Genomic DNA, 15,260 nt, shown 5'->3' on the forward strand with positions numbered 1-15,260 from the left:
GGGCTAATACTTGGCCCATAGCATGCTGGCATGGAGCCCTACAAAGTTTGTTCAAATGAATGACCTTGGCCCACTTTCAAGGTCACAGGGGTCAAATATGTTAAAATATACAAAGGACTTCATCTCAATAAGCAAAAGTCTATGAGTGCCGATATTGGGTCTGTAGCATGCTGGGAGGAAAGGCTACCAAGTTTATTCAAATGAATGACCTCAACCCACTTTCAAGGTCACAGGGGTCAAATATGTTAAAATATACAAACGACTTCTTCTCAACAAGCAAAAGTCCATGAGTGCTGATATTGGGCCTGTAAGATGCTTGGAGGAGAGGCTACCAAGTTTGTTCAAATGAATGACCTCAACCCACTTTTTAGGTTTGGCTTGCTTTTTGTCAGATGACCGTTAAGGCCCATGGGCCTCTTGTTTTATTTTGTTTTATTTATTTTTTTTTTTTTTTTGTTAAACAAATGATGAATTTTCTCTTACCTTATTCTGGAAGAAAATTATTATCAGAACATTTTACCAGCCTGATTACAACATTTTTACACAAACATATTGAATATAAATTAAATCTTGGTAAAAGAGGCACACTTTTTTTTGCTTTTATTTTGAAGTATTGAAAAAATGACTTATTGTAAAGAAAATATTAAAATAAAACCTTAATCGATGTTGGACGGAATCTTTTTTCTCTTGATAATTTAAATTTTTACAAAAAAGAAAAATTAACAAACAATTATTGTGTATTGATACTTGTAATTAAATGTTAATTGATGTGGGTAACCTGATCTATACTTGGCAGTATTACATTGATATATGTGTAGTGCTGATCTGAGAGAATTTGTTGATAAAATGTAAAAAAAAATTTAATCAGTGATGATTTATTTGTGATTTACTTGATGATGATAATAATGATTGTATATTGGTAATAATTTTGCTAGTCAAATATTTTAGATATTACTGAAAGTTTAGTAGTATTCTAGTCTTTACTGGGAATGTGCGACATGTATTCAGCACAATTTCTCTTAAAATATTGTATCTGTTCTTATATATTTCAACCTTAATTTAAAGCAATCAGATATTGTGATGTGATATATTTACAATGTTTGTATTTTGGTAAGCAAGATTGATTCACTGCTTCCAACATATCAGTGTATCTCCATCAGTCTCAGATCATTTTTGTCATCTGATGGCACAGCTTATGTCTGTATTTTTTAATTAAGACCACAAAAGATATCTCATTAGTGGCAACCAATATAGAAATGTACAAGATACAAAGTCATCAGCTTGTAATGTTGTCATTGAAATATATATATAAATGTTTGTGTTGTACAATTGTTTTTCCTTTGTCTGATTTTCAAAAAAAAAGAAGAAACAGAAAAAAAAAAGATTTCATTAAGCAAATGACAATTTTCATCTGTAAAATTTTTATCTATAAATACTGATGTGTTGTGCTATGAAATTTTCAAGATGTATTTTTGGTGTGAAAGATGGTATTTTAGGAGACATAAAACCAATTTACATGCCTTTATGTAAAGCTTAGTTTTATATTCATGTACCAATCTGCTTCTATGAAAAAATCAGTGTATTTGGGTTGGCTTATACACTGAACTGAATGTAAGGGAGGTAATTAGATGCAAGGGAGATAATTGTGTTAAGAAAATAATTTGCTAAAAGACATTATATATTGTGTTTACAGGAAGATAATTTGCTATTTTGAAGCACATACTAGTTTTACAACATCCTTTATCTGTCAGAAATTGCATAAGACTATTTGTAATGATAATATATTTATAAATTTTATATATAAGATGGTACAATGTTCAAAATATTATTTTACTACACATGAATACCACCTATTTACTTGACAGGCCAAAACAGCCACGGGTCACTTGTATGTGTGCGTTTTGTTTTAGGTGCTATTTACTGACAGACTATCAATGTTAGCTTGGTCATGCTCCAACATATTAGAAAATAAAACTCACTTATGTTTGTAAATCTGTGTTCGACTATTTGTGTGTTGCTGCACTTTCCTGACATGGTTTTCTACAAACAATGTAATTAACTAACACAGATCTATCATAAAGTTGAAACAAAGTTTACATATCTTTACAGAAGAATTATCTATGTATGTAAAATATAAACAATGAAGACAATATGTACTAAATCATATAGGATGTATAGGATCTTAATGAGGTTTCATTTCATATGGGATTTAATGAAACAAGTATTGTATGTTTTTATTTTTGCAACTCATTGTAAGCAAAAAATTAAAACTTGAAGACAGCTGTCATGAAATCTCATGAAATGCAAACAAATTTTAGACAGAGGTAACCGTTTTTGTACTATTTTCAAGTGATGACCTTGCCTTATTGTCCATATTATCACATTACAATAAATTTCTGACAGACATAGTCATCAAAAAGGCTCCAGGGTATATTACAATAGTGACAAACGAAAAAATTGCAATGACAATTCAGTGGATCACAGGCCAGTTATGTGATAACATGTTGATTTAAACAGTATATACTTCAAAAAATCTTCTTAGAACTTATTACAACTTATTGAAACATTGTATAGAGGAATTGAAAACAATCTGTAAGCTTATATCTCTCCTGGTGTATAAAATGTTACACCTTGGAATATATAAATAAAGCTACAAGCCTAACAATAACACAAAAGTTTCTGAGGCTGTCTAAACTGATGCAGGAACAAGCCAGTTAATGATGATGTGTAGTGTGATTGATGATCCCAAATGGACTGGTTGGTACAAGGCTTATGAGTAAAAATCACAATAAATCCATTTTATGTGAGAGATTCTTTTCCCCAAAAATGGTAATATAAAGGGTTCTGGTTTCCTAGTCAGAAGGAAATATTTAATTTACAATGGGAATGGCACGTGACTTGGTCATTCTTTGCATCTTATTATGTTATCAATATCCACACTATAATGTGTAATATTAAATCTTTTATAAAACATCACTTTGTATGGTTAACATCCAGTCGGTAATCTTTATGTGACATTAAAAATAAATATTCTTTTAGATAATGCATTCAGGATCTGCCTTTTATGGCAGAAGAATGCTAAACATATTTGTACATCAGAAAGCGTTGTCCGGGGAAACATATCCCGGACGTCTAGACATGTTAACTGGTCGTATAGAATTTTTTCTAGTAAATGAATGAACATACACTCCTATAAAGCTGGCATCCTTAGGGAGGGAGGGTATCAAACCGATCGAGCCCTTCCTGCATCCTCACGTGATCAGCACATGCATTTTTTTGATAAAGTAAAATGTCATAAGGTGCAGCGCGTGCTTATCTATAGGTAAAGTAGTTATACGTGCATAAAAATATATGTATCTGCAACATTCAATCTATATGTTTATGAGTCCTAATTTAGACTGACACGCTCTCATTGCACGTGCCGATTGGCCAGTCTTATCCTCTAAGACGTCCTGTTTAATAATGCATACATTTCCTTGCGAGAACAGTGTATATCTTCAATCCGAGTGTGGTACCACAGCTAAAGGACTAACCGTCTACATGGATCAGACCCTACTATAATGGTGGGGAAAATCACCCGACATGGACACCACAAAAAAACGGGCCATGCAGTAAGTTTTTTTTTAATTCGTTGTATCATCGGTAATATTAATTTATTGTTTATCTTATAAGTAGATGCCTGGTCATGTCGACCAAACAAGTACGCGAATAGTGTATTATGTAACGTCACACTAACGCAACCTTCTTATTTCAATCATACGATGGCGTGTGGTCATATTTCGGACCAATGCAGCACTTTGTTTTACGAAAAATGGTCCCAACCACTGACTAGAATAATTCTAGCTCTAGCACATGTTTGAACTTTACGTTACTGAAATTATGTCAGTGATTCAGAAAAGGTCGACGGACCAGATAGTTCTACAACTGTAAGTATTTCCCTGTCGAAAGAAGAAAGCTTAAGTTTTAACTTTGATTTTATCGTTAACTTCTGGTAAATCTCCGACCTGTGTTCATCTGTCATTATCAATTAGTGTTTTCTGAAATAATGGTAATACGTGTTATTTTCGCTGCACTTTACATTAAATAAAGACTTTTAAGTACCAATCTGAATGACTTTCGAGTCACTTATCCTTAAATATGCATCTGCACGTGTCACGTTAAGGATTTACTTTCTGTCCTACATTTTTTTATATTTCAAATTAACGATTGTGAAAAGAATAAGTCTATCCCGCTCTTCACTATTATTTTGAAACTGGAGCGTTATAGGCTACAGATCATATTCTGACATTTAGCGTTTTGGTCTTATCACTGACGTGTGAAGTTCATGTATTCCGCAAAGACGAAAGCCAGTCCTTCTCATCCAGACCACATGATGTTAACCTGTATAAGGAATCGTTTCATTTTACCAACTCAAATGGCCATGTCCGGGTATTTCTCAGAAGCAAGTCCATATACAGTCTAACTGCTGTAAAAATGTCATTCTGTATACACATCTTCCATAAGTCCAGCTGTCAGTATTGTATAATATTTCATTACAAAGTTAGGCATAAGTTTTGAAACCTAGAAGGCGACTGAGGAAAAGCTGAAGTGATTCAAAAGAAATGTCAAAATGTAGATGGGGAGGTTCAATGGCCCCATAATTCATAGATATGGTCATTGTCATATGATATTTTAAGATGGTCAAGTACCTATGTACATTCCTAACTGTGACACTAACAGAATGAATTAAAACACGACTTGCAGTTTACGGCACGACCATCTGTCCGTGTGGGGAAAACAATCGGATACAAACCGTCACCGTTATCTCTGGTGCTGAAAACATTTCAAAACTCCACCAAAGAACCGGTGTTAATGCATTGCTTTCTTCGTGATACAGATATATACCTAGATCACTGACAAATAATATAAATAAAGTTTTAAAAAAAAAAGAATAAACAAAAATTACGTAAATTTCTTTCCAACATCGTCCTCTGTATATAATTTTATCATCTGTTCTACCCGTTTTACCATGTGTGAAGCTAACAGCGGTATCAAGCTCCACCTAATTCCAAACTAAACAGGTATCAATGTCAGAATCGCTGGTACATTACAGTTCATGTAGTCCTTCATAACAGAAACACAACCATTGAAAACTTACCAACCAGTTTTTATCTTACTTTCCTAACTTTTTTTCTGTTTTTTACCTCATATTTTTCAAGTCACTATATGAATATCGGTACATATACATGTGTAAATCATTGTGCCCAATACCATTATAATAATGAATTAATTTGTTCTGATCAGATTATTCTTATAGTGAAGTGCTAAGGAAATGTAAGTCAAGATATGGTTCAGTACCTGCTATATAAAGTTAAAGTCTGGTTTAAAATCCTTTTAAACATTTTATTGACGAATAAAAGTTTGTTCCCTTTAAACGTGTTAACGGAATGAACGACAAATTTATTATGCATGGGTAGGTTTCTGAAATAAAATTGCTCTTGTTTACAACAGTACTAATAAAAATTGATCGTTCGGACTCGGACTTTCCTAAATGAATAAAATACTAAACTTCAACACATAATCCGCCTATTATCCGATGAATTCGCCCATGTTATCGTTTGCCGTATATGTAACTTTTGTATTGTACAATGAACCGTTTTACATTGGCTGTGCCAATCAGAAATCGATTGGGATGTCAGAGTAACCTTACGTTATGGACTGAAAAGTGTGCAACAAAAATGGTTGATTTCGGACTCCAAATTTGTTTCTTCTTCTTTTTTTTTCTTGAAAGCCTGGCAAAATGTATTTCTTTTTAGTAATTTGATAGAAATACAAAAGTGCATTGTATATTAAACTTGTTTTCATATCATATATATATACATTATGTTTTCATATCATATATATGACACTGTCTGAAACACGTCTCCATGCTTTCACTTTTGCTAGCCAAGGCTCGATAACATCGATCTGAAAATAAAGCAATGTTAGGTAATTGAATCTGGAGACTCAAGATCGGGTTTTATGCACATTACGATGAAAGTATGATGTTTCTCATACAGGAACTAGGGCCATCCCAAGCAATTTTCAACCGGGACCCAGTATTACTTATATCGTTAATTATATTAATTTTTGTCACTTGAAATTTTTTTATCGCGTAATTATAATTTCAGTTATTATTTCATGACAATGATAACGAAATATACATTGCGGATTAACAAAATGGGTGTTACTCCACTCTCCTCAGTTCTAATATCTCTACATGTAAATGTAATATAATTCAGTTTTGTTCATAACTGAATATATATATATATATATACGACGCTCCTGTGTCTCTCTATCTCCCCCTCTTTTAGTTTGCAGCAATGTTTACATCAGCTTACTAGTATCTTCATCAGGAAACGGAATGTAGTTATAATCACAATGATTTGATGATCAAAGATAATTGAATGAAATTAACACATGATACCGACTGGGAATCTAGTCTAGCTTTGTTAACGACTCTGAAATATCGCACAACTGTCATCAGTGGTTAATGGAAAATGAACCCACTTTGTGAGAGTGATACAATCGACACTTTATGACAGTCCTGTTGGACTTTGCGAGCGTATAGGTATATCGACCAGTCACGTTGCCATCAATAAAAAATTGGATTGTTTACGTCGCCATTATATTAGCAACAGGATTTTAAAATCTATAGTCCGTTTCAATTTTGCTAATACGGGTGTCCGCAGTAAGTAGGACGTAGGAGTCAAGTTCATGATTTTGCTCGTCGTTTGTACTGTATTGTGTGCCTAAGGTGCGCAGTTTTATGTATCCGTATGCTGAAATTAAAACAAATTTGTAATTAAAAAAATACTTTTTAATCCATTTAATCTCACATGTAATAAACTATTTTTATGTTGAAAATTTTGATAAATCAGCGCATGCTATTTGCTCTTCAATTTTTGAAAGATTGACAATATTAAAACAAAATTGGCACTGAACATCCAAAAAGGAGGAAAAGAATTAATAAAGAGAAAAGTCCCCTTCCACCCCTTTCATTTAGTCAGACTATATATCTTGTGTATGCAAATCGGACGTAGGCGAAGAGACAACAACAGTAATAAGTCATATTTAATATAAACTTTATTTTTATTCCATAACGACATGCGAATAATACAAAGCAAAGTATACAGATGAATTGGAATTGGAGACAAGTTAAACAACTTATATAAATCCTTTTCCATTGAATATCTAAACTAAATCAAGCATGATGGCGTAACTGGCGAATTATATGGAATTTAAATACAGACAGTTAATAAGAACTCATTTTAAAAGCGTATTAGGAATACATAATTATATTATATTATATTTTTCAGTAAATTAAGACGAGAAGTGATAGTGGGGGCCGGGGGAGGGGCGGGTGTTTGGGGGGGGGGGGGGGGGGGGGGGGGGGGAGTTGCTGTGCCAAAATACAATATGAAGAGAGGTAAGTAGGTGGATGCAAAGGATCATTGTATCATTGTATATATGAAAAGAATTTACTAGACAAATCTTTTAGACTGAATGATAAAATTCTGTACACATTAAAATATTTAAAGTATTTTCATCATATGTAAGATTATCATTCCCAAACATTATTAGATCGATGGAGAGTGGATGGTTAATTTCTTTAAATATACGTAAACGGAGATGAGAGAAAAGCCGACATTGCAAAAGATAACGTTCATTAGTTTCGCTAGATTGCATACACGAACAGAGAGGACTATATTTGGTATAGATAGAACTTAAGAGAACTACATTCCATTCTTAGTCTGGCGTGATGTATCTTTCCCAATCTGGTACCGTTAAAGTAGAATGTCGGAACTTTGAGGACCATTTCGCGGAAATAGGTTTTAAGTATATTAATAGAAGGCTTATTCTTAACATGGTCGGGTAAAGAATTCCAGTAATATTTCACGTAGAATTAATGAAAAAATAACGAAAGAAGACGTTCATCAAACGAGTGTTCAAATATGTGTTTATAGATCTGGTGTACAAATACCTATCATAATCACGAATGTTTAAAATGTATTTATAGAACTAGTGTTAAAGTACCCATCATAATAGGGATTGTTACCGTTCAAACGTAAATATCCAATGCTGATGACTAGCGTGATAGCGACTGGCGACTGGGGTAGATTTTAAAGCGAATTAAGAAATAGACTATAGCACACGCTGTTCGGTGGTGTTGAAAATCCATGCGGAATTAGCAGACGGCTTGTGACACTCGAGTGCATAGTGAGAACGGTGACAGCAACTACTGGATGTAAACATGGAATTTTACCTATAATAACTTAAATTGCACTATCACAAATCAGCCATGCCAGAGGAAGGGTAAGTTGTGTGTTTTATAGGACTGAAACTAAGACATCGATGACTTTATGTAACCCGGGTACTTTGGTGCTGGATGACAAGTCCAATACACAGTTTATAATATCGTGTTACGCTGGCAGAATCATCATAAGGATTGTGTATTTGACACTATTTGTAACAGTCCATTCTATAATAAACTCTACCGGCGAAAATAAAACAGAATGAAGACATGAAAACAAAGTAATCCAGACAATCTTTGTTCCTGACATGTCAACTAATACCTACAATGTAATGAAGTCTAGATTAACATACTGATATGTTGATCGAGCTTTATATATCTACCGGTATATAGAGGATGTCAATATAACACTATATATATAGAGGATGTCAGTATAACACTATATATAGAGGATGTCAGTATAACACTATATATAGAGGATGTCAATATAACACTATATATAGAGGATGTCAATATAACACTATATATATAGAGGATGTCAGTATAACACGGTATAGAGGACGTCAGTATAACACTATATATATAGGACATCAGTATAACACTATATATATAGGACATCAGTATAACACTGTATATAGAGGATGTCAGTATAACACTTTATATAGAGGATGTCAATATAACACTATATATAGAGGATGTCAGTATAACACTATATATAGAGGATGTCAATATAACACAGTATATAGAGGATGTCAGTATAAAACTGTATATAGAGGATGTCAGTATAACACTATATATATAGAGGATGTCAGTATAACACTATATATATAGAGGATGTCAGTATAACACTATATATAGAGGATGTCAGTATAACACTGTATAGAGGACGTCAGTATAACACAGTATAGAGGACGTCAGTATAACTCTGTATATAGAGGATCTCAGTATAACACTTTATATAGAGGATGTCAGTATAACACTATATATAGAGGATGTCAGTATAACACTATATATAGAGGATGTCGATATAACACTATATATATAGAGGGTGTCAGTATAACACTATATATAGAGGATGTCAATATAACACAGTATATAGAGGATGTCAGTATAACACTGTATATAGAGGATGTCAGTATAACACTATATATATAGGACATCAGTATAACAATATATATAGAGGACATCAGTATAACACTGTATAGAGGACGTCAGTATAACTCTGTATATAGAGGATCTCAGTATAACACTATATATAGAGGATGTCAATATAACTCTATATATATATAGAGGATCTCAGTATAACACTATATATAGAAGATGTCAATATAACACTATATATATAGAGGATGTCAGTATAGCACTATATATAGAGGATGTCAGTATAACACAGTATATAGAGGATGTCAGTATTACACTATATATAGAGGATGTCAATATAACACTATATATATAGATGATGTCAGTATAACACTGTATATAGAGGATGTCAGTATAACACTTTATATAGAGGATGTCAGTATAACACTATATATATAGGACATCAGTATAACACTATATATATAGGACATCAGTATAACACTGTATATAGAGGATGTCAGTATAACACTACATATAGAGGATGTTAGTATAACACAATATATAGAGGATGTCAGTATAACACTGTATATAGAGGATGTCAGTATAACAGGAACACCTGTATATAGAGGATGTTAGTATAACACAATATATAGAGGATGTCAGTATAACACTGTATATAGAGGATGTCAGTATAACAGGAACACCTGTATATAGAGGATGTTAGTATAACACTATATATAGAGGATGTCAGTATAACACTATATATATAGAGGATGTCAGTATAACATGAACACCTGTATATAGAGGATGTCAGTATAACACTATATATAGAGGATGTCAGTATAACATTATATACATAGAGGATGTCAGTATAACACTATATACATTGAGGATGTCAGTATTACATGAACACCTGTATATAGAGGATGTCAGTATAACATAAACACTTGTATATTTTAAATTAGTCACACTGCCTATGAAATATCAATGTAGCTCAGATGTGGAATTCTTCTTTATAATCATGGTACGATATGCAGTTTCCCTGTTTACCTTGTACAAATAGAAGATCTTGCATGGGTATATGTGAAATGCAGCTGATCAAATGAGTTAGATATTTTGTTGTGTCACAGGCCTTCAAGTGACTGCCTAATCAAATTTCTTAACAAGGTTGATAGATTCCATTTCATAGGTATATGTAAAGTTAATGCAAAAATAGGGTTAAATATCATATTTTGTGTTTTTCGATTACATGATGATATTTAGTCCTACCTGTAGTGGTATCATCATTGGTCAGATGTTATTGTGTGGAACCTATAAGAAGGTATCATCTGGTTTGTTGGGGGTCAGTGAAAGAAAGAAATCTGTTGAGATCTAATTGTAACTTTTTTTGTACAGTTTGATGGCTAGCATTGACATTTATGGCCATTTAGAGCCAAGAGAGCAGATTCATGTTGTAATCTCAAGTGTCACTGTGCAGTAACCTCATATGAATATCCAGTGTGTGTGTGTTTTGATGTTTCCCACCAGTCATGGTTTGTGTTTCTTAGGAAGCTCAGAGAATCAGACTACTCTGGACTGTCATGGTTGTATCTTTTGGCAAAACTTTCACCATAACTGCTCTGGATGGAATGCAATTGGCCTCCCTTATACTGGTCCGTTAGGTAGCCTTTAGCTAGGAATCCCATCTTAACAACAAACAAGAATGATAAAAGAATAACAAGATTGCTTTGATTAGTATATAAAAAAACCCATTTAAACATGTTCAATTTAAAGCATCACATGTATACAACTGAGACAGAACAATAGATGTGTCATTTCTATTTTTATTATTCCTGAAACTTTGGTCTGCTTTTCTGTCAGTATCATACTTATGTTGTATAGTCTATCAGCGACAGTAATATTGGTGATTGATTGTTTAACATTAAATATGAATGACACAGAACAGAGCTGGACGGCTGATCGACTAAATTCTTTGTAGAACCATCCCCTCGAGATCTTGTCAGTATAATACACTATTATGTTTGCTGGAATATTTCAAGCATTATTGTCTTTAGGAAATTTGTAAATGATCTCGGGCGTTTCTCAGTTCTGTTCACACTACATGAGTAGATTGAAGGGCTTCTGATGTTTGCCCAATGGAAAGTGTACACTTGTTCATGTATAGTACACTAGCAATTAAGTGATAGAGAGGAATTGGAAAGATGAATCTTCTCCTTTAACTTTGAAATGCCATTGATTATTGATAAAAATGTTCAAATGCATATATGCAAGGGACTTTACATTATTGTGTTAATTCTGTTAAAATATAAAGCTCAATTCAAGCATTCCCTCAAAGCCTATGTGGTAAATCCATTTTATAGCACGTAGAGTTTTATAATGTTTTCCTACAAAGCTATTACTAAACTGAAGACATGCTAAAAAGTGCTATTTTTCAAATTTTTTATAGTATTCAAACAAAATGATTTTACTTCTTACTTTAAAAACCATCTTTACTTCATGGGCATATCTTAAAAAGGACATACAAAAATGAAATGATAAAAATTACATTTGCTACAAAATGAAAGTGCATTTCAATATTCAGTTTATGATAAATGGACATTTTAAAACTTCAGGTTATAAAAGTGTTATTTTTTCAAATTTTTTATAAAAGTGTTATTTTTTCAAATTTTTTATAGTATTCAAACAAAATGATTTTACTTCTTACTTTAAAAACCATTATTACTTCATGGGCATATCTTCATAAAAAAAAAGAAAGTGCAAAATGATGATAAATGACTTAAAACTTCAGGTTAGTACATAATTCAGCATGGTATTCTTGAGTTAGTAACCCTATATATATCTCTGGTCTCTGATCTGAAGGATTTTATAAAAAGAAAATAAACAAATGGGTAACTATATTGGATTGCTGTATTTAGTAAATATGATAGTAATATAATACTTAATTTAAAAATGTCGAAGCTTGATAACCTCACCAGGGCCATGAAATTACCAAGCTGGATAGTTATCAAAATTGATAAAATGTTGTTTCAATATACTCTGAATCTGAAGCAATATTTCTTGTATAAAGTTCACAGACACTTTCAAGTATGGATCGCTGGGTAAATTCTTCTTATTACGTTTGTACACGCTTGTTTCCAGAGTGAAGGGATCTTTTATCAAGTGTTGATTTTTCTTTTCCTCATTTCAGGGTAAAGGTTGCGGTCCGGGTGCGGCCCTTCAACCAAAGGTAAGTACTGGATATCTGGATCTTCTGTCTTGTCTCAATTTCATCACACTGTACCCAGTGTGGTGGAACATTCACTCAAAGTCTTGGGCTGAATAACATTTGATATATTTATGATTTGAGCAAGGGTGAACTTGTTGGACCACAAAATTGATGAAGAACAATCACAGCTGTGTTTGAATTGAAATTGGCCATTTATTATGTAAAACAACAATTGTAATTTGTACTGAACTATTCCAAAAACATAAATTACACAAAACTTGATCAAGAAATACTTTGATCCTGGGTGAGGATTAAAAATGCCATCAAATTACTGCAGTAACATTATGAGCATCAGTCATCTTTAGCCTATTGACCAACACTGTTCACAAAAAGTCCTAAGGACTTTTTACAATACCTTATGTAAAGAGTACTTCAGCATGTATAAAATATATTGAAATTGTACTTTAATTCTTTAATCTGTCATTAAAAACTGAGATACTGATATCAGGGAAGTCCTCAGTTATGGTGAGAGGCTTAATGGTGTTCTATAGAATTTCTATCCAATGTAAAATAGCCATCCAGATGAATATTTTATTGGTGGGGGTGGGGATGAAAATTTTATATGACACAAGTAATTGTTGTATCAATTAATCAAACTACATTTCAAAGTAGCTAAAAACTGTCACTAGTCAGTAGAAGTGATATATGTAACTTGTTGAAGAAGAGAGAAATGAAAAAGGAATATCTCAAAATGTCTTCATGGCTATCATGATATTTATATTGTTCTTTGTTTCGCAGGGAGAAGGATCGCAAGGCCCACCTTATGATAAAAATGTCAGGTCAGATGACCTCAATATCCAATCCAGAAAATCCAAGTAAGTATTAAACCGACCACCTAGCTAGACAAAATGAAGAGGCGATTCAGTAGTATAGAATTGTCATTTTCGAGGTATTTTGTGATTGATAAGGAATCCTATTAGTGATGGGACTTTGAAAGGATATATAATCAATTATCTAATCCTTTAATCTCATCTGATGTAAATGATTGTAATCTATTTTTTTTTTATAGTCATCAGTCCCTTTATATTTTTTATGTTTTAGCAAGAATCAAATTCATATTATTTATAATAAAGATGCCAATTAACAATTTTATTCATAAAATGCAGATTTAAGGCAAGCTAGGTATTTTAGATCCAAGTTACCTTAAAAGAAAATATTCCAGCAAATGAGATGGCACTCACTTTCTATGAATGTTAAACACAAACTCAGCTGATTATGTAATCGATTGAGTACATCAAAACGTCCAGCTGACTTTAACAGATAATCCATGATGGATTATAACTGATTGTATATGCACCCATGTCATTTACTTGGTAGAATAGGGTATTTGTATATGCACCCATGTCATTTACTTGGTAGAATACGGTATTTGTATATGCACCCATGTCATTTATTTGGTAGAGTGCAGTATTTGTATATGCACCCATGTCATTTACTTGGTAGAATACGGTATTTGTATATGCACCCATGTCATTTACTTGGTAGAATACGGTATTTGTATATGCACCCATGTCATTTATTTGGTAGAGTGCAGTATTTGTATATGCACCCATGTCATTTACTTGGTAGAATACGGTATTTGTATATGCACCCATGTCATTTACTTGGTAGAATACGGTATTTGTATATGCACCCATGTCATTTACTTGGTAGAATATAGTATTTATATATGCGCCTATGTCTTTTATTTGGTAGAGTACAGTATTTATATAATACATATAGTAGATTTAAAATTCTTTGTTATGAAGTGACTGTAATTGCTATTTAAATGGTCTTGTTGACCTAGAAGTTTATTATTCGATTCATATCTTCACACTCCAAGATAAGTCATAGTTATAAGATCAGAAAAAATGGCACATGTACCTGTGTAAGAGATCTTTGGTTAGTGGTTTAGGTGTTAATGCTAAATGTTTACACTGTGGGTAATTGGTTGTACAGGTAGATACTACACGTCCTGTTTCATCATATTATTCTAGCACTAACTGATGGAACCAAGTGAAAAAGCTCATACAAATTTCCCAAATAGAAAGCCTTTACTAAATCCATCACTAGCCATCGCTAGGAAAACTTCATTTTCTTTTGCTGCTTCAGTTAGCATATCTTTTACTGTATAAGATATAAAGTCTTTTGATAATGTGTAAGTAACGATTGATATCGCAATTTGTTTAGAAACATTGATATTTCAGCATTATGGTACAAGTTTGGCACACTTCAGACTGACCCTCGCAATTGCATCAAACGATTATTTTTACCCCAGTGTTAAATTTGTCCTAAATTACATCGAAACATATGTTTTCAGTTTTTATTGAAAATTTAGCCCACTTTTTACTTTTTGCCCATGTTACAACAGAATGAAACTAGCAAAACGCCAGACTGACAAATGTTTTTCCATAATATTGTAAATTCCTTATATTTTACGCGAGATTCATTTTCATATTAATAAGCTAGGATAGTCAATCCTGAATTCAAATCCTTCGAGATTATTTATACAAATATAATCATTCAGGATGGTGTCCATGTTGATTCCATTATTATCAGAACTTTTATAGACAATACTGCATTATGTAATCACAAACAGAGCTGACAAATATGTTACCCTTTAAAACATTTCCAGGTTTAATCACATGACTCATAAACAAATGG

At 32.7% G+C, this 15,260-nt stretch overlaps 1 protein-coding gene across 1 annotated transcript in view; it reads left to right on the plus strand.

Annotated features, from left to right (window-relative positions):
- Positions 1-8,320: 8,320 nt before the first annotated feature.
- Positions 8,321-15,260, plus strand: part of LOC132543654 (kinesin-like protein KIF28) — a 67,898-nt gene continuing 60,958 nt past the window's right edge. Inside the window, exons 1-3 of the mRNA XM_060207170.1 lie at positions 8,321-8,334; positions 12,540-12,578; positions 13,356-13,432. Coding sequence (XP_060063153.1) covers positions 8,321-8,334; positions 12,540-12,578; positions 13,356-13,432 — 130 coding nt within the window. The remainder of the gene's footprint in view (positions 8,335-12,539; positions 12,579-13,355; positions 13,433-15,260) is intronic.

The sequence above is a fragment of the Ylistrum balloti genome, unplaced genomic scaffold (genome assembly GCF_031769215.1).
Source record: "Ylistrum balloti isolate Yb309-2 unplaced genomic scaffold, AGI_CSIRO_Ybal_v1 Utg369760, whole genome shotgun sequence".
NCBI lineage: Eukaryota > Metazoa > Mollusca > Bivalvia > Pectinida > Pectinidae > Ylistrum > Ylistrum balloti.